Source organism: Trichomycterus rosablanca, chromosome 10 (genome assembly GCF_030014385.1).
Source record: "Trichomycterus rosablanca isolate fTriRos1 chromosome 10, fTriRos1.hap1, whole genome shotgun sequence".
NCBI lineage: Eukaryota > Metazoa > Chordata > Actinopteri > Siluriformes > Trichomycteridae > Trichomycterus > Trichomycterus rosablanca.
The window spans coordinates 23,182,254-23,203,627 of record NC_085997.1 but is presented as its reverse complement, the minus strand read 5'-3'; the positions used below and the strand labels follow the sequence as shown (position 1 = coordinate 23,203,627).

General features: G+C 39.9%; 1 protein-coding gene across 1 annotated transcript in view; it reads left to right on the top strand.

The window, feature by feature from the left end:
• The window catches only part of rbfox3a (RNA binding fox-1 homolog 3a), a 699,121-nt gene extending 677,966 nt beyond the window's left edge, over positions 1–21,155 (top strand). The window contains exons 12-16 of the mRNA XM_063003695.1: positions 6,645–6,777; positions 7,061–7,100; positions 11,047–11,111; positions 17,474–17,552; positions 21,095–21,155. Of these exons, the coding sequence (XP_062859765.1) occupies positions 6,645–6,777; positions 7,061–7,100; positions 11,047–11,111; positions 17,474–17,552; positions 21,095–21,139 (362 nt within the window). The 3' untranslated portion in view covers positions 21,140–21,155. The remainder of the gene's footprint in view (positions 1–6,644; positions 6,778–7,060; positions 7,101–11,046; positions 11,112–17,473; positions 17,553–21,094) is intronic.
• Positions 21,156–21,374: the final 219 nt, after the last annotated feature.

Here is a 21,374-nt window from a genome sequence, read left to right as displayed (position 1 = left end):
TTGGGGAGGCAGCGGGCTTGATTTATGACATTCTTATTTTTCATGTCGTCTTAACATGGCACTAAAGTTTGCCGAGCCTAAATGACACCATATGCCTCCCTTGTCTCCAGGGACAGCTGTGGAGGGACTGCAAAATGGAAATAAATATATATTTTCCTGACTAAACAGGGATTGTTTGAGAAGAGCTTTTCCCAAAAGTTTCCCCTACACACTTCGTTTCCTCTTTACCTTTCAAAAATAAAGATATAAAAGGACATGGCCTATGCATTTCTTGTAGTATAATTATGGCAACATTTAATACAGTTTGGGGGGATGGGGTCTGAAATCGGACGTTAAGGTGATTAATCACTGTTTATCAGTCCTAGTTTCTGTGCGGGAGATCAGCGAAATTGGGCACTATAAATCGTGTTGTGCTGACAGCGCACTCCGTCTCCATTCGTCCTGGCGCTACAGGTTTATTGTCCTCAAATCCCATTCAGGAGAATGACGGATGAGGGCCGCCGACTGCCTGCTTTTAACCTGTTCCGGGGAAGTCGGGTTTCTCCCTCCTGCAGCCAGTCCATCCATCCCTCTATCGGATTCTCACTTTTCCGCCATCCCTCCATTCTTCTCTTTAAGTGATGGCAGTTCAATAAAAATGTAATTCGATTTAGTTCAATTTAGCAAACTGATTCCTTCAAACTCTCCCTAATGAATCAAATGCATTTGATGGTGTGCTACTTTTCCATTTTAACATGTTCTTGCTTTTATAAAGCGAGCACTGTCGCATTACAGCAAGAAGGTCCTGGGTTCGATTCCCAGGCGGAGTAGCCCTGGTCCTTTCTGTCTGTAAATCATCCATCTCTCATGCAGGCGCAGTTGCAACAGCAATGATTGATAGCACAACTCAGATTCAAACTCGAGAGCTTGAGATCTCAGCGGTGGGAGGTTAGCACCTTGACCGCGGTGCCACCCGAAAACCCACGTTGTAATGCAGTTTAAAGGATGTTCTACCTTCACAGATTAAATCAATTGTTTAATGACAATAATACACAAATGCTATCTTGAGATACCTTGCATTCACTCATGAGGCACAACACATCCCGTTATAGAATGATATGTGTACTAATCAGAAATCATTTTCCCCTCCTCCATTATTACCATTCACCCTTCCAAAATATTAGGTTTTAGACCTAAATCTCTGTTAGTCCTCCCTTTCTCCCCTTACTATGTCTTTACGCAGGGTTTACTTATTGTAATAGTTAAAGAGTTTTATTACAGACAGCGTACACCGATCAGCCATAACATTAAAACCACCTCCTTGTTTCTACACTCACTGTCCATTTTATCAGCTCCACTTACCATATAAAAGCACTGCTGTGTCACTGCTGTGTTGAGAATGATTCACCACCTAAATAATACCTGCTCTGTGGTGGTCCTGTGGGGGTCCTGACCATTGAAGAACAGAGTGAAAGCAGGTTAAAAAAGTATGTAGAGAAACAGATGGACTACAGTCAGTAATTGTAGAACTACAAAGTGCTTCTATATGGTAAGTCGATAAGCTGATAAAATGGACAGTGAGTGTAGAAACAAGGAGGTGGTTTTAATGTTATGGTTGATCGGTGTATATCCAATAGGATAAATGTTGGGTATTACAGTTAGAATCATCATCTTTATCTTAGTCAGGTTGCTATGCTCTACCCCCTGGACAGGGTACCAAGCCATCACAGGGCAAGACTCTCTCACAAATTCACTCACTTACACAGCCAGGCTACATTCTATGTTTTTAAAAAGTGGAAGGGAAACCCGTACAGAATCAGAAATTGTGCAAAACTCTTCACAGACAGTGACTAGAGGTGAAAATCAAACCCAGTTTCTTAAGAGCTTTGCAGCTACTTGCCGCACACTGAGCCAACTGTGCCACTATTTTGCCCAACAATTAGATTTGTTGTTATTTTATAATTGGAACAATTTTTGATTATTAGATTTGTTAATAATTATAACATAGCACTGCTATGTTGTAGGGTGGCACATTGGCTTGGTGGGTAGCACTGTCCCAGGTCCTTTTTGTGTAGTCTGCAATGTTCTCCCCATGTCTTCTTGGGTTTCTTCCCACTGTCCAAAGACATGCAGTTAAAGATACAAAATTGTCCTAGGTGTTAATGCGTGTATGTGTGTGTTTGCCCTGTGATGGTCTGGTTATCTGTCCAGGGTGTTTCCTGCATTTTGGCCAGTAAATTGGACCCATATCAACCCTGAATAGTATAAAGCGGTGGTAAAACAGCCAATGACTGAATGAATTATTTTTTCTGTGTGTGTGAAGCATTCCCAACAAGTTATACTGTATAACTAAAGCGAAACAAACCTATAAACTTAGATTTCATACATTTAGAAACAAAACCCTTCAGTTCTAATAATAATTCACTTTTTTTTCAATATTTATATATTGAATCTATTTGTATCAGAAGTGATCCAGTCTGCTTCACTTTTCTTTCCCATGGTCCTTCTCTGTCCCTTCTCTTGTCCCCACCAACTCAGTCTAAGACGAGTGGATCAAGCTAAGCCCAGGTTAAGGGTTGAGCCACTGATCCCTGCCTGGAGAGCTAAATTGTGTAATCTGGGGTCTGTTCTTCTGAGTGTGGAAGCCCGTGCTGGTTGCACATGCATGAAGGACACCACAGGAAATGTAATATTGATTGATTGACTGCGTCCTCGGCCAACGTATTCAGCGCTCGGCAGCACGTTGAGCCGAGACCAACATGAGATTAAAATGCAGAGTAGATGGGAGGCAAATATTAATGGCGCTGGTTTTTGATTTTTAAGTAGATGCTAAAACATTTGCAAGGGAAAGCATGACATGTACTTGCTCCCAGCCGTGTCCAACTCATCTAACTTTGCAAAGACACTGTCAGATTGTCCTCGTCTGTTATTAAAAGAGTAGAACCATCATGCAGCATGCCAGTCATTCTAATATTATAAACTTTAAACAGTGCAAGAAGCCTTAGACATAGACGTACAGTAGTCCTGGTAAAGAAGTCCCCTCTAAGGCACATTTCATTTGTTTACATTTAAATATTCATACCAGCAGTGTGCTGAAAAATATTATGTTCATGATGCACATCCCCACAGACCAAAGTAATAGTTGCTAAGATCTTCTAGTATCACTTTTTGTTTTTAACAGATATGTTAGTAGTAGGGTGGCATGGTGGCTCGGTGGGTAGCACTGTCACCTCACAGCAAGGGTTCAATTCCCAGGTGTAGCAATCTGGGTCCTTTCTGTGTGGAGTTTGTATGTTTTCTCCGTGTCTGCATGGGTTTCCTTCCACAGTTCAAAGACATGCAGTCAGGCTAATTGGATATTGGAAATTGCCCTAGGTGTGAATCTGTGTGTGCCCTGTGATGGACTGGCGACCTGTTTAGGGTGTTTCCTACCTTTCGCCTAGTCAATCGCCCCCACTGTGACCCTCAGTAGAATGAAGGTGTGGTAAAACAGATAAGAAATGAATGAATCAATGTTAGCAGACAGATTGGCTTCTGTGAATGTCTCCTAGTTGTATACATGTACCTGTTTACTGCCCTGTAATGGACTGGCACTCTGTCCTGTGTGCATCCCTACCCTGTGCCTAAGTGTTTTTAGGATCAGCTCCAAAACATGCACTTTGTGTTGCTTTATATTTCACTGGAGGGGCCACAGTGGAACCACAAAGCAAAGTGGATCCTGGGGACCTGGATTTAATGGTTGCATATAGTCACAGTGTGGGTTGAATGTTTTCCCTTGTAGACTACTTTTCTTAAAGTATTCCAGTTTCCGACCACCTCAAAAAACATGAAGCAGGTGAATTGACTGCTCTAAATGGTGTACGTTTAGTGACTAGATGGCGTTTTCATCTGTACTTTTGTTAGCAAATTGCAAAGGAAAAACATAACAGAAGGCAAGACTTACAGACAGTGACATACAAGGATCAAACCCAGGTCCCCAGATCTTATGATTCTGTGCATCAACTTTACCAGCAATGCCACATAGTTCACAGTAAATTTTAAAGTCCTGAACTGAAGCAATTGAATTTTATTAGTTTATTTTAATATCTGCTTTGCTCAGGTCAGAGTCATGGTGGTTCTGAAGCTTATAGAGGCTATTGCACATCATAACACACTTAGTTACTCTTTTATGGTTATTTTTTGACTAATCACATTTACAGTCATGTTTGGGATGTGAAAGGTGGCTATATGGATGAACTGATAGAACATGGGTAGCTGGATAATCAACTATACTTGCTGCGCCAGTGCACCGTCGCCCTTCTTGATTATAATCTATCCAGTTTGTTAATACATTTTTATAAAAGGGTCTGTGGATATTGTGTAACATTTCCCCCTCTGGCTAGGCTATACTAAGGTCCTCTCTAATTTTTCTGCCACTCATATCAAAATAACACCAACATATGAAGTATTAGTCAATTTATGCACACGTACAGTTTTGCCGCTGCACAGGCTTTATGGGGTGTCAGACGCGCTGTGCTATGATTTATGGGATATTATTGAATCAGTGCAGCATGCAGACCCATAGCTCATTATGAGATTACATTTGTGTACATCATGGCACACGTAATGCACACAGAAATTCAAAGGGAAAAAAAAAATAAGAGCAATGCGTATGAAGGAAATTTGAGATAAATTGACCAGGGTCTGGCATATATCACAAACCAGGGCTGTTTGGCATATTAACACTGGCGTCCATAGCTTAGCAGGGACGAATTAAAATGTCAACAACTTCACTCTAGATCAAAACGACAGAGCAAACTCTGTACCTTTTGCCATCTGTCTTTCTTTCGCCTCAGATGAAAGGCCACCGCACACCACCCCACAGCTAAAAACAATCTCTGACTTCTCTTTTTTATTTCCGCTCGTCATTACTAGCAGTCATTAACAAAATGCAGTTTTAGTACACATCTGCCTCGCTGTGCAGCCAAGCCGTCGGGTCTTCATTTGGATGGCTGAAACCGTCTTTAGGTAAAACGAGAAGCCAGGTGTTCGTTCAGAGACCGTACAGGTCTAATAAATGAGATCCGATAGCTGCTGCCAATATTACACTTCAGCTGTAAAATAAATCCATAAATAATTGTATGGTAGAGTGAGATTTAGTATTGCAATCAAAAGTGACTAATTATAGCAGTAATTAACTAGAAGCTGTCTGTTTAATGTTTCCTCCATGTTCACTCTGGTGTACTCTAGTGTGGGGTGGTCTAGATTTATCCCTCTTCCAGAAAACATGCAGAAGTTTTGACTGATTGCTTTAAATTGCCTCTAAGTAAAAACAAACAATTAATATTATAAGTGTTTTTGTGCTGCAATGGATTGGAACCCTGTCTAGTGTTTCCCGAGCGTTTGGTGCTGCTAGACCCTCCCCAATTCCTCCCAAAATAAATCAGCTAGTAAAAATACATAAAATATAAAATTTTAATATACATCTTGCTTGCAGTGCAGCCACATTATTGGGTCTAAATGTGGATAACCAAAAGATTTAAGGAACCAGGTGTTCAGAGTGTACATGGTCTAATAAATGAGATTTAAATTCTAGAATTCCAGTGCCAATATTATATTTTAGATTTCAAATAAAAACTTAAATAAAAGTACTGTACAGTAAGACTTACATTTGTTAATATGTACTACTAATCATAGTGTTTATTGTATAGAAACCACTACCACATTTGCCGGTTATGTTCAAAAAGAAAAAAATTGAAAACCATTGTATTGCCACACAGCATTATGGCTCCGTGGTGACCTGGCTTTTATTCATATTTTGTGTAGGCGTCCATAGGGCAACTTTTTTTTAAGCGACCCACATTTTGCCATGATTTTTACCACAACCCAGGCGACACAAACGATGTATCAAAATGAAAAAGAAAACAAAATATACTTAATTCATGAAAATGGTGGCAATCTGGTCCCACTGTGGTTTACAAGATGTAACCTAAAGCCTCCACAAGGGTGCGTTTGTGTACAAGTTCAATTTGTGTTTATGTGCCTGCTAAAATCCAGTTATTTAATCATCATTATTTTTCTCTGCAACCCATTTTTCTTGGCTTGCGACCCACCCAATGGTTGCAGCCCAGGATTTGAAGATCCCTGCTGTAGGGTACTTTGTTTTTCTACCACCTTCTAAAACATTCAGAATGTGAATTGGCTTTACCAGATTAAAACCAGATTAAATGTTGGTGTGAGTAAATGGGTAAGTGTGTGTTGCTCTGTAAAGAATTAGAATCTTGTCCATAGTTAAGTTTTAGCACACATCCTTTCTTGCTGTCCAGCCAAACGGTTGGATCCCTGTTTGATTGGCTGGAACATTGTCTTTAGGTAAAGCAGTGTGCCAGAGAATATAAACAGTCCAGTAAGTCAGAATTAAATGCTAGCGCCAATATTATGTACAAATGTTGCTACTGTATATTGCCTTGGTACTATTGCATTGGACACCTTATATGGAAACCTTAGAGACTCTACTACCGGGATCCTCTATTACTCTCTCATATGCACATATTCTCATTTGCACACTTATACATGCATATATGTTTTGTGTCAACATGGCACTGCAGCTGATAGTGGACTGGCAGCACATAGTTTAAGAATGCTAAGCTAATCTGGCATTGTTTGTCTTTTCTTCTCTTCTCTAGTTACAGGCTTTCCATATCCAACCACAGGGGCTACGGTGGCATACAGGGGTGCCCATTTGAGGGGTCGGGGTCGTGCAGTCTACAATACATTCCGTGCCGCACCCCCACCTCCTCCTATTCCTGCTTATGGAGCGTGAGTTCTAACACATCTACATACTATTCATGGTTTAATCACCATTTTTGGTTAATGTCTTTTAGGCCACAAATTATGAGGGCATATTCACCCTAAAGGATTCCCTAACATACATTAAACTTTGTATATTTGGAAATGCTCATTGTTTTTCATTAGTTTTATATTGTTTTGCATAGTTAATAAATGTAAACAGCCATTATTTGTTTCATTTTGTAGGAAAAGATGTATCCACTGCACTAACGCTTAATGCTCTGTTATCTGTATTGTCCCCTTTTCTTCACAGTGTGGTTTACCAGGACGGCTTCTATGGGGCTGAGATCTATGTGAGTGCATTTCCTCTTTCTTTTCAACTCATGTTCTTTGTTCTGATCCTGTAAACAGAAAGAAAGAAAACAGCTTAAGTTTGAAACCATTCTGCTGGGTTTCTGGAGCCCCTCATCACTGCACTGCCATGGTCGTTATGCCATGTCAAGAGGCCTGACAAAGCACTAAAGCTTCCCTGAGCATCCTTTCCATGCCATGCTAGGCTTTTATCTGCCTGTTCTGCCTGAACAGCTGGTGCTGAATCTTTTATAAGGCTAGGGTCAAGGCAGGTTGCCCATGCAAATCCGTCAGGACGGCCCTTTCATGGTCATCAAGAGTCTTGTCAAGGTCTTCTGTACGTGTGGTTCCGTTTCATTGTGACATTCTGAATACAAGAGGCAAAATCTGATCCAGTCGGCTTTCATTTTTACAGTGTTGTACTGGGTGCTGAGAGCATCTATACGGTAAACCAAACTGATCTTCTCTCGTTATTTGGCTTCCAACTTGCCTGCGTTTTCTTTGGTGCCAGAGCTGATAGATTTCTCTGACAGAAGAAGCCAGATCATTTTAGAAAACCTAGCTGCCTAAATGTTTTTGTTTCATTTTTGGAAAGCGCTTTGCTATTTTTTGCTATCAGTTTCTATTAGAATATAGCCAAAATTTTATACCAGCCCTATGCCCAGGCACAACTATTCTTGACAGGGTGTCAGAAGGCATTAAACAGTCAGGTGATCAGAGGAAGTAGGAAGGCAGACCTTACTTCCCAGGAATTATTCCAATTAATATAAAATATCTAAAGAATGGTAAAACAGCCAATACAGAATAATAACGTCTATCCACACATCGCGCTTGGTGCAGACCAGATCTATAGCTTCTTTTATATTGAAACTTTAGTTGCAAAACACTGTAGCACATTGTTTCAATTTACTGATTTATTTATAAAAGGTTTTACTTGTGGGAAACAAGTGCAGACTTTATAAAACCCACCTACAAATGTGTTTCCTTATCAATATATAGGATTTATAGCACCCAGGTGGCACAGCAGGATATTCCGCTAGCACACCAGTGCCGAGATTCTTAACTCCTCGGTTCGAAACTTACCGTTGCCCCGGTCAGCTGGGCGCCATCTAGCGGGCAGTGGCTGCAGCAGACACGTTTCTGCTAGGGTGGGATGACCAGTCTATGTGGGTGGGGTCTTCAAACGCTGTGTAAGGATTAGCAGATAGAAAGGCGCCTGTGCAGAGTGCATGGGTGAAAAAGGGCTCCGCACCGCAAAGGGCTGAGCACAGGTCAGAGGAGGCGTGAGCAGCAATATACCCACCTCGACTGCAATCAGGGATCCCTCAGCAGCAGAAGACAAATTGGTTATGCTAAAATTGCATAAATAATATAGAAAATAATACTAATATGATTTATAAATGATTGCATAGTTCAAATAGGAAGCATGCACATAAAAGCATTCAAAAATATAAAGTTTTATTATTGTATATAGATTCATTTAGCACCTGCATTGTAATTTTTTAAACATAAAAGCCATTTAGAATACAGCTATGTAGGGCAGGTGCATATCTAATGTGCAGTTTGCACCATGGCTACAGAGGAGCTTACAAAATTAAAGTAAGAAGCGCGTTGGTGAAACAAAGGTAAAACATTCTAGCACACCTAAGCTGACATCCCAGACTAGCGAGTTTGAATCTCAGCTACTCGCTGATCGGGCACCTATATGGACAATGATTGGATCGTTTACGAAGAGGGTTCCTCATAACTGCAGCATTGCGGCCTCTGCTGGCTGATTGATGGTGCCTGCAGCAGTGGAGGTTATATCACCAATTGGGTAGTTGGGTATGACTAGATTAATAGAAAAACTGAGGAAATAAATGCAAAAATAGGACATTAAAAATGATAGTAAGTACATAACAAATATGACCTTTATACACCTGTTTTTATAAATATCCAGACCAAAGTAACAGAGGAGGTTTTTTCTATTTACACACAAACATACACCGATCAGGCATAACATTGTGACCACCTTTCTAATATTGTGTTGGTCCCCCTTTTGCTGCCAAAACAGCCCTGCAACTGTGATGCACTTTGTATTCTGCACCTTTTTATCAGAACCAGCATTAACTTGTTGGATCGGACCACATGGGCCAACCTTCGCTTCCCATGTGCATCAATAACACTTTGTCACCCATGACCCTGTCGCCGGTTTGCCACTGTTCCTTCCTTGGACCACTTTTGATAGATACTGACCACTGCGGACCGGGAACACCCCACAAAAGCTGCAGTTTTGGAGATGCTCTGACCCAGTCGTCTAGCCATCACAATTTGGCCCCTATCAAACTCGCTCAAATCCTTATGCTTGCCCATTTTTTCTATTGACTTGCTGCCTAATATATCCCACCCACTAACAGGTGCCATGATGAAGAGATAATCAGTGTTATTCACTTCACCTGTCAGTGGTCATAATGTTATGTCTAGTTGGTGTAGTTCCTAATATTTAATTAATGCAACCCTTTTGATTAAAATCATGTTACACAAGCATACTGCATATGCTGCTTTAGTTCTGTCTGAACCCAGATGGGTTGCTAGCATTAAAATAATAATGTATATAAAACTAATCAAATTAAACAATATTAAAAGAAGCACATTTAAATTCCAGATGCAGAAACCTTTTTAAATTTGTTCAGCCATTTTTGTATTTTCTCTTCTTTGCATGTTATTATTAAGGCTGTTATTGTTATCACACACATTATTAAAACTAAAGGCATACAATGGACTGATCTGTACGTATAAATTAATAGTTTTAATATGCGTCCTTTGCGTGTTGTACAGGTTATGAATAACATACGTCTAAAATTGAAGTCATGATAGCACTTGTGTGGTAAACTAGTGCTGAACTTTCAACCAAGGTTCCAACAGTGACCTGGTTTCTTTTCTCACTTAACACTTGATCCTGGCAGTTGACTGTAAAAATGAGAGAGAACATCTATAATTTAGTCTTGTTTTTAAGGCTATACTCAGCCTGACATGCTCTCTGCCAGTGCTGCTATAATATGTAGAAGAGATATCAGCGAATGAAATAAACCGGAGATGGAAGAGCAGATCTGTTTAATTCAAATAGACGCTCGGATAAACACTTAAGTGACTGAAGATGCTTGCTCCCAGCGAGCAAATTCCTCCAGTGTCTTTGCAACAGGCGTATTTGTATTGCACTCGCCCGTGACGTGTGTTTTCGACACATGGTTATCAGTTGAAACCAGCTGGATTGCTGATCTTCTTTGGTGGCTAATGATCACGGCTAATGATATTTGATGCTGCTTACAGCACGCCTATTAATAGCAGGCTTGTGTGGAGCAATTAATGGCTTTGTCAGATGTCATCTAATGCTTATACAAGCAATATTTAGTGTCTGCTGCGCTTTGACTTCCGACGAGCACATTTCTTGTCTCAGGACAGCTCCCTTGGGCATCGCGCCAGAGGATTTGTATTGGCCGGCCGCATTAATTAAAAGGTGCTCCGATGGCCTCAGCCGAATCTTTCATTGGTGCATTCACTGTAAGCAAGCATTGACTGGTTTTAAATGTTTATACCTGATTCCCACTTAAAATGCTAATCAATAGGCGCACAGTGCTACCACTCGGATTGATTGCATCGATGCTGTGCCGACGGGGATGTTGCAGACAGTGGTGCTATAAGTGCACAATGAGGAGATGGGTAAATGTGCTTGTTCTGTGTATTGTATGAGTTATTCGGCTTATTATCATTTGCGGTGGGTTATTGAGCTGAGTCATGCATTATTGTTAGGGAGGGAATTGTGAATGTTCAGCACCGACCCATTTTCTGTCTATCATCTCTGTTATGGCAGGGATAGTTCAGGAATTTAATGGTATTGCAATTATATTCTCATCTTTATGTTTTTTATTGTGTGCCAAATGTTTTTTTTTTGCCTTATGTGTTTGGCAGGGTGGCTATGCAGCATATAGGTATGCCCAGCCAGCCGCAGCAGCTGCAGCAGCTTACAGTGACAGGTAAGGCCAAGATGATACGATACACGCTGTTAAGTTCACACACACACATAGGTAGGGCGGCTGCCACAAATAGCCAGCATTTATCAGTGTACGTTATATCAGTATATGTTATAATATGGTAGTAATAATAATAAGTTACCGTTATTTATGAATTCATTCATCTATTGTCTTTTTTCCGACCACTTTATCCTGGTCACGGTCATTTTTTAAGTTTGACACTCCTATTATGTATAAACATCTATGGATATGCTATTTTCATGAATGAAATACTGTAAGTGACAAATGAGCACATTTCTATGAACCTGTGATTTATCCAACAGCTAGCACTAATTTAAACATTTAAACCAAAGCTGTGCTGCTACCAAACATTTTTAACCTTCTGATCAATCATGACAGGATTTTAACATCATGTTTTACACTTTGGTTACATTCATGACAGAACAGGTAATAACTGGTTACAAGATTCATCATTTCAAGTCTTTAATGTCAAACACAGTCATGGACAATTTTGTATCTCCAGTTCACCTCACTTGCATGTCTTTGGACCGTGGGAGGAAACCAGAGCTTCTGGAGGAAACCCATGCAGACACGGGGACAACATGCAAACTCCACACAAAAAAAGGACCTGGACCACCCCACCTGGTGATCGAACCCAGGACCTCCTTGCTGTGAGGCGACAGAGCTACCCACCAAGCCACTCCTCATGACTCAGTACTTTGTACATATACGTAAGCTCATGTGTCAAATATGTGATTGTAAAAATCAAGCTCTTCGAGTTTTAATCTCAGCTGTGCTATCAACCTGGCACAACTCTCTGTGTGTTAGAAGGGGTGAAGTCAGTGGGGTTTTTCGCCACTGCAAATGCGACCTCTGCTGGCTGGTCGAGGTTCCTGAAAGAGGGGTGTATGATTATGGAGCAGTATAGCGTGTCTCTCTGTACATGATATGGCTCTCAGTGAAAGAAGTGCTGGAGGGGGTGCGTGATAGTCTGCCCTTGGTGAGATCAGAAGTGTTGCAAGGGGCAGAGGAATTACAATTTGGGAATTGGTAATGACTAGATTGGGGGAAAAGGGGAAAATGCACTTTTATAAAATTGGCTGTGTTTGTATATCTTTTTTTTACTCCATAAAAAGACCACAGTCTGCAACTACTGGCTCACATTTAAAATATCTGTTAAAGTTTATCTAGATAAAATTGGCTTGAAGCAAAAATGACAAAAAGTAAAAGCACTTTTTTAGATGCCAAGCTAAAGTAAATTAGCTTTTTTACAGCACCCTCTCTGTCCTGGAGTGGTAGTGAGTAGTGCTTACTTTAGCAGTTCTGTTGTACAATTTCTCTGGTGTAATTCTATTGGTAACAGTAGCAGATGTTCTCACATCTGGTATGTTTCCAGTGATTTAGCTTAAACTTTTCCCAGTACACATTAGCACACCAGTAAGTAAATTACCCACATAAGTACATTTGATACCCAAAATTACATGTTTTAGCCACACCCATTGCTACGGTGTATCAAATCAATTATATAAAATGAATGATAAGCTTCTATTTTTGTGGCGCCTATTTGGGGAAGGCCCATTCCTGTTCAAGTATGACTATCCCCCCAGCAGACAAGGTCCATTGAGGCACGTGTTGAGAAAATTTGTCTGGACAACTCCAGTGACCTGCCCAGACTGAACACCTTTCAAATGAATTGGAACACTGCAGCCAGACCTTCTAGTCCAACATCAATGCCTACCTCAGTATGAGCACAAATTCCCATTGCCTGCTTCAAAACCTTATGGAAAGCCTTCAGAGGACAGCACTGTGGCTTGCTACTCAAAGCAAGAAGGTCCTGGGTTTGATTCCAAGGTGGAACAGTCTTGATCCTTTCTGTGTGGAGTTTGCATGTTCTCCCTTGCATGTGTCTGTGTGGGTTTCCTCCGGGAGCTCCGGTTTCCTCACACAGTCCAAAGACATGCAAGTGAGGTGAATTGGAGATACAAATTGGAGATCCATGACTGTGTTTGACATTAAAGACTTGAACTGATGAATCTTGTGTAACCAGTAATAACATGTCCTGTCATGAATGTAACCAATGTGTGTAAAACATGACGTTAAAATCCTAATAAATAAACATGGAAAGTTCACAGTAGATTGAAGGCTTCTATAGTCAAATAGAATCTTCTACAAGCTAATGACTGACTGTCCATATACTTATACACTACTGTGTGTGGGTAGGGTCAGACTAATTACCGCCTCCTTAAATTATTCACCAGATATCAGATGTACATACTTTTTTTACTCTTACATCTCAGAGCTCGCACCACTCATCTTCTGCCCGTGGGGTATGTGTGTGTTTGAGCATCAGGGTGGTTCTGTGTTGTCAGTAATTTGTCTGGACCTGTTGGGACCCTGTCAGTTTGGATCAGGGCAGGTGCTGGTTTAATCTGGGCGAGATTGAGCGTGTCAGTGGCGATAAGGCCCAGCCCTGTGCACTAGCCTGAAGAGCACAGATAATGTAAGATTTATCAGAGCCAACCACTGATCCACATCAGAGCAGGTGAAGAGACTGGTGTTCTGCTGCAGTGATTTCAGCCGCCTGTTATTCTCTTTCATGCTCTTGTTACTTCTGCTCACCCTTACTCCATCATCCTGTCCTCCCACAAGCCTCCGTCTACCCAAAAATGCTTTTCTGCAGTATTCCCTTTACTAATACACAGGTTTCACTATATGTTTACTTATTCAATATGGTGTGGCGCAGATAACCGAATAACAGTGCATTGCAGACATATAAAATCAAATTTTAAACCATTTCTCTCTTATTTTTAATGCTCTAACTTTTAAGGGTTTGGTGTCTGATACTTTCATCTTAAAGTTTGACTGTAGTTGGAAAACTAATGTCCTCGCCTTAGATGATTATGTTTTCCATGTTTTCCCAATTTCTATGTGCATTTTGAGTGCGCAGAGTGGCACAGAGGGTAGCACTGTTGGTCCTGGGTTGAGGCGAGTCCCTTTGTGTGGGGTTTGCATGTCCTACCTATGTCTGCATGGGTTTCTTGTGGGAGCTCTGTTTTCATCCTACAGTCTAAAAACATGTAAGTTAGGTTAATTGGAGATACAAAATAGTCCGTGATGGTGTTTGATATTGAACCTGAACTGATGAATCATGTGTAACCTGTCCTGTCAATTATGTTAAAATCCAACAAATAAATATGCATTTACTCTAAGGACTTTATTCCTCACTTTCTTTTTTATCCTTAATAATGCCAGGTATAAAATGATACTGGTGAATTGGCCATTTACCATGTTTTTAGTCTTTCCAGACCACAATGACTCTAATCAGGATAAAACTCTTATTTAAGATGAGGCTTACAAGTTGCTTAAAAATGATTTCATGTGACATTTCTGATTCATAAAAATCTATAATCTGCTTTTTGAGATTTTCACTGAGTTCTCAAGACTTTCCTAATGAACTCAGTCAAACTAGATTTATTTATTTATTTATTAAAGCAAAGAAGTGTGTTCTGGTCATTTAGTCACAGAAAACAAACAGTTGCAAAGAGCGTCGCCTGTTTACTTATTGCTTCTTAGTGGAGGATTTTAAGCATTTAATTGCAGTCAGTGACGTTAAAATCCAACAAATCAAAGTGAATTCACTCTGAGGACTCTTTATTCCTCACTTTCTTCTTATTATCCAAAATGATGCCGAGTATAAAATGATACTGGTGAATTGGCTTAGCAATGTCCAGGGTGTTTTTGACCGCAATGACCCTAATCAGGATAAAACTCTTATATGAGGCTTAAAAATGCTTAAAAATAATTTTATGTGACATTTCTGATTCTTAAAAATCTATAATCTGCTTTTTGAGATTTCTACTGAAACTCAAACTACATTTATTTATTTATTTATTTTATTAATAAAATGATCATACTACATGTAGTCTGCTTCTTAGTATAGGGCACCTGTAGCCTAGTGGTTAAGGTACCTAGACCAGTGCCGCTCAGGTGGCGCAGCGGTAAAATACGCTAGCACACCAGAGCTGGGTTTTCGAATAAATCGCATCGAATCTCAGCTCTGCCACCTGACTGGGCTGGGCGGCTGCATGAACAACGATTGGCTGTTGTTCATAGGGTTAGGAACAAGTCGGATCATGGGTCCTCATAACTGGTGCAATTATGACCCCTGCTGGCTGATTGATGGCACCTGCACAGGGCTGAGGAATAATGCTGATCAGGGTGTGGCTCTCCATGCACAGTGCTGATCGGTATATATGAACTCGACTCGTGCAGGTGAAAAATGCAGTCTGTACTGAGCACGTGTCGGAGGGGCCGTGTGTCAGTTGAGAAGCGACCTCGGTCAGCAGTGGAGGGTTGAATCAGTGGAGGATGTAATCAGGGTAATTGGACACGACTAGATTAGGGGAGAAAATTGGAAAAATAGAAAAAAAAAAAAAAAGGTACTATGATGGACTGAAAAGGTACTGTGATGGACAGTTGTAGCCTAGCGGTTAAGGTACTCGACTAGTAATCGAAAGGTCGCTGGTTCAAGCCCCACCACTGCCAGATTGCCACTGTTGGGCCCTTGAGCAAGGCCCTTAACCCTCAATTGCTTAGACAATATACTGTCACTGTACTGTAAGTCACTTTGAATAAAAGCGTCTGCTAAATGGCGAAAATGTTAAATGTACTAGACCAGTAATCAGAAGGTTGCCGCACCACTGCCAGGTTTCCATTGTTAGGCCCTTGAGCAAGGCCCTTAACCCTCAATTGCTTATATTGTATACTGTGTCACTTTGGATAAATGCAGAAAATGTAAATGTAGTATAGGATGTTAAGCATTTAACTACAGTCAATTAACATTGTCCAGGTTTTTTTTCTACCTTGCTTTTAGTCTTTCCAGACCACAGTGACCCTAATCAGAATAAAACTGTTACTAAAGATGAGGCTTAAAAGTTGCTTAAAATTTATGTGACATTTCTGAATTCTGACATATTCTGACATTTTGTGAAAATCTATAATCTGCTTCTTGAGATTTTTACTAATGCATGTAGTCTGCTTGTTAGTGAAAGATTTTAAACATTTAACTGCAGTCAGTGATGTTAAAATCCAACAAATGAATATGCAATTACTCTGAGGACTCTTATTTCCTTTCTTTTTTTTATCCAAAATGATGCCAGGTATAAAATGACACTGGTGAACTGGCTTTTTAAACATGCTTTGTGACATTTCTGATTTGTAAAAATCTATTTGTACTGAATTCGCAAGAGTTTCCTAATGAACTCAAACTAGAACTATTTTTTAGGGCAAAGAAATCTGTTCTGCTCATTCAGAAAACGAACAGTTGCAAAGAGCATTACAATCCCAAGACTGCCTTGTCATGTTTATGTATTAACATACATTTACTCTGCAAACATATCTGAACGTATGCTAGTTTATGTAGGAGTTATGCTTACACTGGTGAAATTAATTCATTGAAATGATGAGACTTACAGCATCGCCTGTTTACTTTAAGTATTTCACAAGTTCACGCCCCAAATAAACATGCTGCATGTTGTCTGCTACTTAGTGAAGGATTTTAGGTATTTAACCGCAGAGATGCTTTACAAAGTAGCGCCAATTTGATAAGAATGGCCCGACCTCACACTAAACAGCCTGTCTGGGATGAGTCCCTCAGAATAGTCCGTCACAGCTACTGAAAATCCTGTGTGACAAAAAACCTGGTCAGATCCAATAGCATTTCCATGTGAAATAGCTATGTCTGGGTGCAGGATTTCCTCCCCGCTCGTCTTTTCTCCTCTCTTAGTTCGTGCCCTTAACCCTGGCCTTGCTCTGCCTTATCTGCTCCCAGCAGGCTCTCATTTGCAAGCGTGTGCTGGAGAAAGTAAACAAATGAAGAAGGAAAGTGTTGGGAGTAAATAAATAAACACATGTGAACATGTGAGGCCCATCTTGAAGGAATTAGTTCCAATCCACCAGCAATGAAAAGAGTGGGAGTAACAGGCGTCCCTGGTGCAGACCGGGCAAACAAGGCAGGGTATGGGAACATGGACTGAATCGAGAGAGGCATATTCCATATTCTTTTTTCTTTATTCAGTTTAGCTGGCTTTACACTCCTGTATTCTTTTTCTTCTTCATATTTCTGTTTCTTTTTTAATCGTTTTCTTTATTTATTTAATCCTCACAGATCTATATAACTTTTATCAAATCCTCAAAATGATAAATGCTTGATACACTACATAGTAATTACTAAGCACACATTTAATCTTGCCAGATAGTTGCATTTATGCTACTAATCAAGAGAGAAATATCTAAAATAAACAAAACCTGTATAGTAACAATGCTCCTCTAGATGTATTAACAGACGCCTTTATCTTTCCACACAGCTATGGCAGAGTCTATGCAACAGCAGACCCCTATCACCACACGATTGGACCCGCAGCCACGTACAGCGTGGGCACTATGGTAAGTCTGTGTTACAAAGTCTTAATCTAAATGACTCCTAACTTTATGTACACATTTTAACCCAAAACAAAAACAAGAACAACCAGCAATAATAATCTATTATCATAAATAATAAATTAATAAATAAATTACACTAGCCCACTTTTGCTAGGATCCAGGATTTGAATTCCCAGCATTGCTATCGGCCAGTCGGGTGTCTACTAACAGACATGATTGGCTACGATTGGCCTGTCCAGGATAGTTCGACCATGAAAATGAATTGACATGATGTGAATAATACAGTGGTACCTTGTAACTCAATGTCCCCTAAACTCAAAATCTTTGAAACTCAGCACCCTTCGTCAAGAAATTTGTACCCTTAAACTAAACGTGTGTGCGCCCAGGTGGCGCAGCGGGATATTCCGCTGACGCACCAGCACCGAGTTTCTGAACCTCCCGGTTCGAGGCTCGGTGTTGCCACCGGTCGGCTGGGCGCCATCTGGCGGGCATAATTGGCAGTGCCTGCAGGGTGGGGGACCGGACTATATGCGGGTGGGTGGGTCTTCATGCGCTGTGTAAGGACCCTGATTTGCAGAAGAGACGCCCGTGCAGAATGCACGGACGAGAAGAGGAGGGCTGTACACGTGTAAAGAAGGCGTGGGGCAGCGGCGTGCTCTCCTTGGATGCAGGTCTGGTGTGCCTGTTAGCAGCGGAAGACAGATTGGAAGCGCTAAAAATTGGGAGAAAAAATTGGGGAGAAAATTCGGAGAAAAATAATAAAAAAAAAAATTTTTAAAACATGTGTGCGACTGCTGCTTTGTTCAGGGCTCGGCTTGAGGCATGAGGTGTGGTAAAACGTCATCAGAGTGCGAATACAAGACGAATCTGCATTTGTGTGGAATACCCGTCAAATTCACTCTGAAAGCATCCACATGTATCTGTGTTTAGCTGGATTTTCCTCACTGTTTTACTTCTAAACTTGTGTTACAGCTCGAGGTTCTGAGAAATTATGAGAATCAGCTTTTCCAAAGGAGACTAAAACGCTTATCATTAAAAAAAAGCTTAATGTGACTTAATGTATTAAAAGAACATTATAGAACCACTAAACCTCTCTTAATTAGTACTGCTCATCAGTTCTCTACACTAATTAAGAAGCATAGGGAAACAATAAATAATTTAAGGTAAAGTGCAGGTTTTATTGTATTTTTTCTACTGATAACAACCAGCAATAATTAAACTGTTTAATTGTATTTCAGTGTTTTTATATTATACTTGTGTTATTTCAAGTGCCAAAAACAACCCCATTATTTTATATTTGCCTAAAATATATGCAGTTCCACGGGACCATGGAACACATCAACAGGTTTCCCATACATCCTTATGGGCAAACATACCTTAAAACTCAACGCCTTTTAAACTAAATGTCACTCCTGGAACCATTTGACATTGAGTTTCAAGGTACCACTGTATAATGTATCCAAATTTTTTTATAAACATAATGAATTTTACAACCCAGAAAATGTCAGGTAGTGCGACCACAAATAAATGTAATGTCAATACAATCAAAAATCTGTCGGAATGAAGTTGGTATGATCGTCTGTGTTTTATGCTGTGGGGGCCAAAAATTTTGCCACCTGGGAAACATGGTAAAAATGATTTGCATGTCTACTTTTATTCGTCATCCCAGGTATGTGTCCATTTATCTAAATTAATTGAATATTGAATCTTCCATGTGTAGTAAATTAAAGTGGATGTTCTGTCTCGAAGTCTGTATTGAATTAAGACAAGACCACATGCGTCTAATAAACCCAATTACCTTCAGTCTGTTGGGGGGTGATAGCCCTTGTGTTAATGTTTGTTTTTAGCTAGCTTTTGCAGCTAACATCAAAGATGAAAAATTTTGAAACTCCTGTTTGTGAGGAAGAAAGAACGATATGTTTGTTTTTGGGTTTTATGTATTTTTACGCTTGTAGGTAGGGACATATCCAAAGATTAATGACTAGCAAGCGCGTGCAGCAGCGTGCCGAGGGATATTAAAGAAAGGTAACAGATATGGAGAGCGAGAAAGTCCAAAAAAAGATTTCATCACATCCACTTTTGCCTGCCCATGGCGCTTATTGGACAAACACTCTGCCTGAGACAAATGGCTGGAATTTACCAAGCCAACATGCGTGTGATTCTCAAAACAGTATGATTCCCCAGTGCAGCTGCTAGCTAAAAGCTTTCATTAATTAAGACCGTTTTTTACTCTTCATTTACTTAATGAAAACTGTGGCCTGTGTTGCTTTTTTCCTTCCTTCTTCCTCTTCCTTTTTCAAATTTCCAACCTTACTGATAACCACAATTTGCCAATTTAAATTATAACAAATATGTACTTTCCTAAGTGCTGTCCTATTTTTTAATGCCATTCTTGGGGGAAAAAACGTGAAGCAGGCATGGATTTTTAAGCTATAATTAGAGTATGAGTAAATGGTACAGAGTGGTAGCGACTAAAGAAGCTACATTGGGAACAAAATTGGGGCTAAATCTCTTGCCTGGAAAATTGATAGAATTTAACTACATTTGATCAGCACATCTTATGTAAAAACAAGCGTAATGAGTCCCTAAGAGGGTAAAATAAGTTTTACCCCCTCTGTAGGAGCAAACCCATGCCAAGTTCAAGGCATGTGTGTTTTTAAGCTGCCTTGATGAGGATACAGCCTTTGATGTTTCTGCACTGAATTGGAAAGAGCAACTAAAACTTGAGTGCTGAGGACATGTGTAACTTAGCCCTGGATGTCAACTGGACATGTTTAAATAGATCCTAGTACAAGCCAGACAACCTCTATATTAAGGGTCTAAAAAGCAATATATTTTTCTTGCTCTCTATGGGTTTGGGGAGAGTTGTAATGCCAGGATAAACATTTTTCTTAAAGAAATCATTTAATGCATCTGAAAAATCTCCCAAATATCCAGTACACTTTATTTGACTTACAAAAATAGAGAAAATGCCTCATATGCAACTTGATGGCTTGTAATTAGATTTTATATTAAAATAAACATGAGAGATGTTTACACAACAAAATCAAACCAATTAATGACGCTTAAATGCTATGCAATTTGGTAAAGTGATATTTAAATATAAACATTTTATACTGAATGTAATACACTTGATTTATTTAGATCCTTTTTCTATAGAAGGTTTTTTATGTGGTTCATCTTTGGGTTTGCAATCAGACATTTTGGTGCTGACTGATCACTAAACATATTATTGATTAATATTAATATTTAGATATTGAGTAAATAATTGAGTAAATAAGACTTTGTTAGTGACTGAACCATATAAAAATAGCACTGTGTGCGCTAATTAAAATTTAGGACTTTATGATCCAGGCTTGTTTTAGTCGCTACCAAGTTTAACTATGTCAGCTCAGTCACACCTTAGTCATCAAATTTAATCTCTCACCACTAAGCAAATATCAGATAATCTGGAATGAAAAAGGAAGAAAGAAAAGGAAAAATCCAAAGAATCGACTTTTTCACTGATTGGAACCTTTTTTTGTTTTTCATCTTTGATGTTGCAGGCTAGCCTATACAGAGGAGGGTACAGTCGCTTCACTCCATACTAAAGACAGAAAACCCACCCCCAGACAAAACTAAATGCAAACAAATAAGCAAACAACCCACCTTCTCCTTTCCCTGGAATGTAAATAGAACAAAATGCTTCCAGGTTACCTTCGACCCCACCTTTCAAGTTGTTTGCATTTTTTATCGAATGTCAAACGTCTTACCATTTGTGTGATTTTGTTTTGTCCTGATCTTCCCTGATGTTTATGTGTGTTACTGATGTATTGATCTGGAATC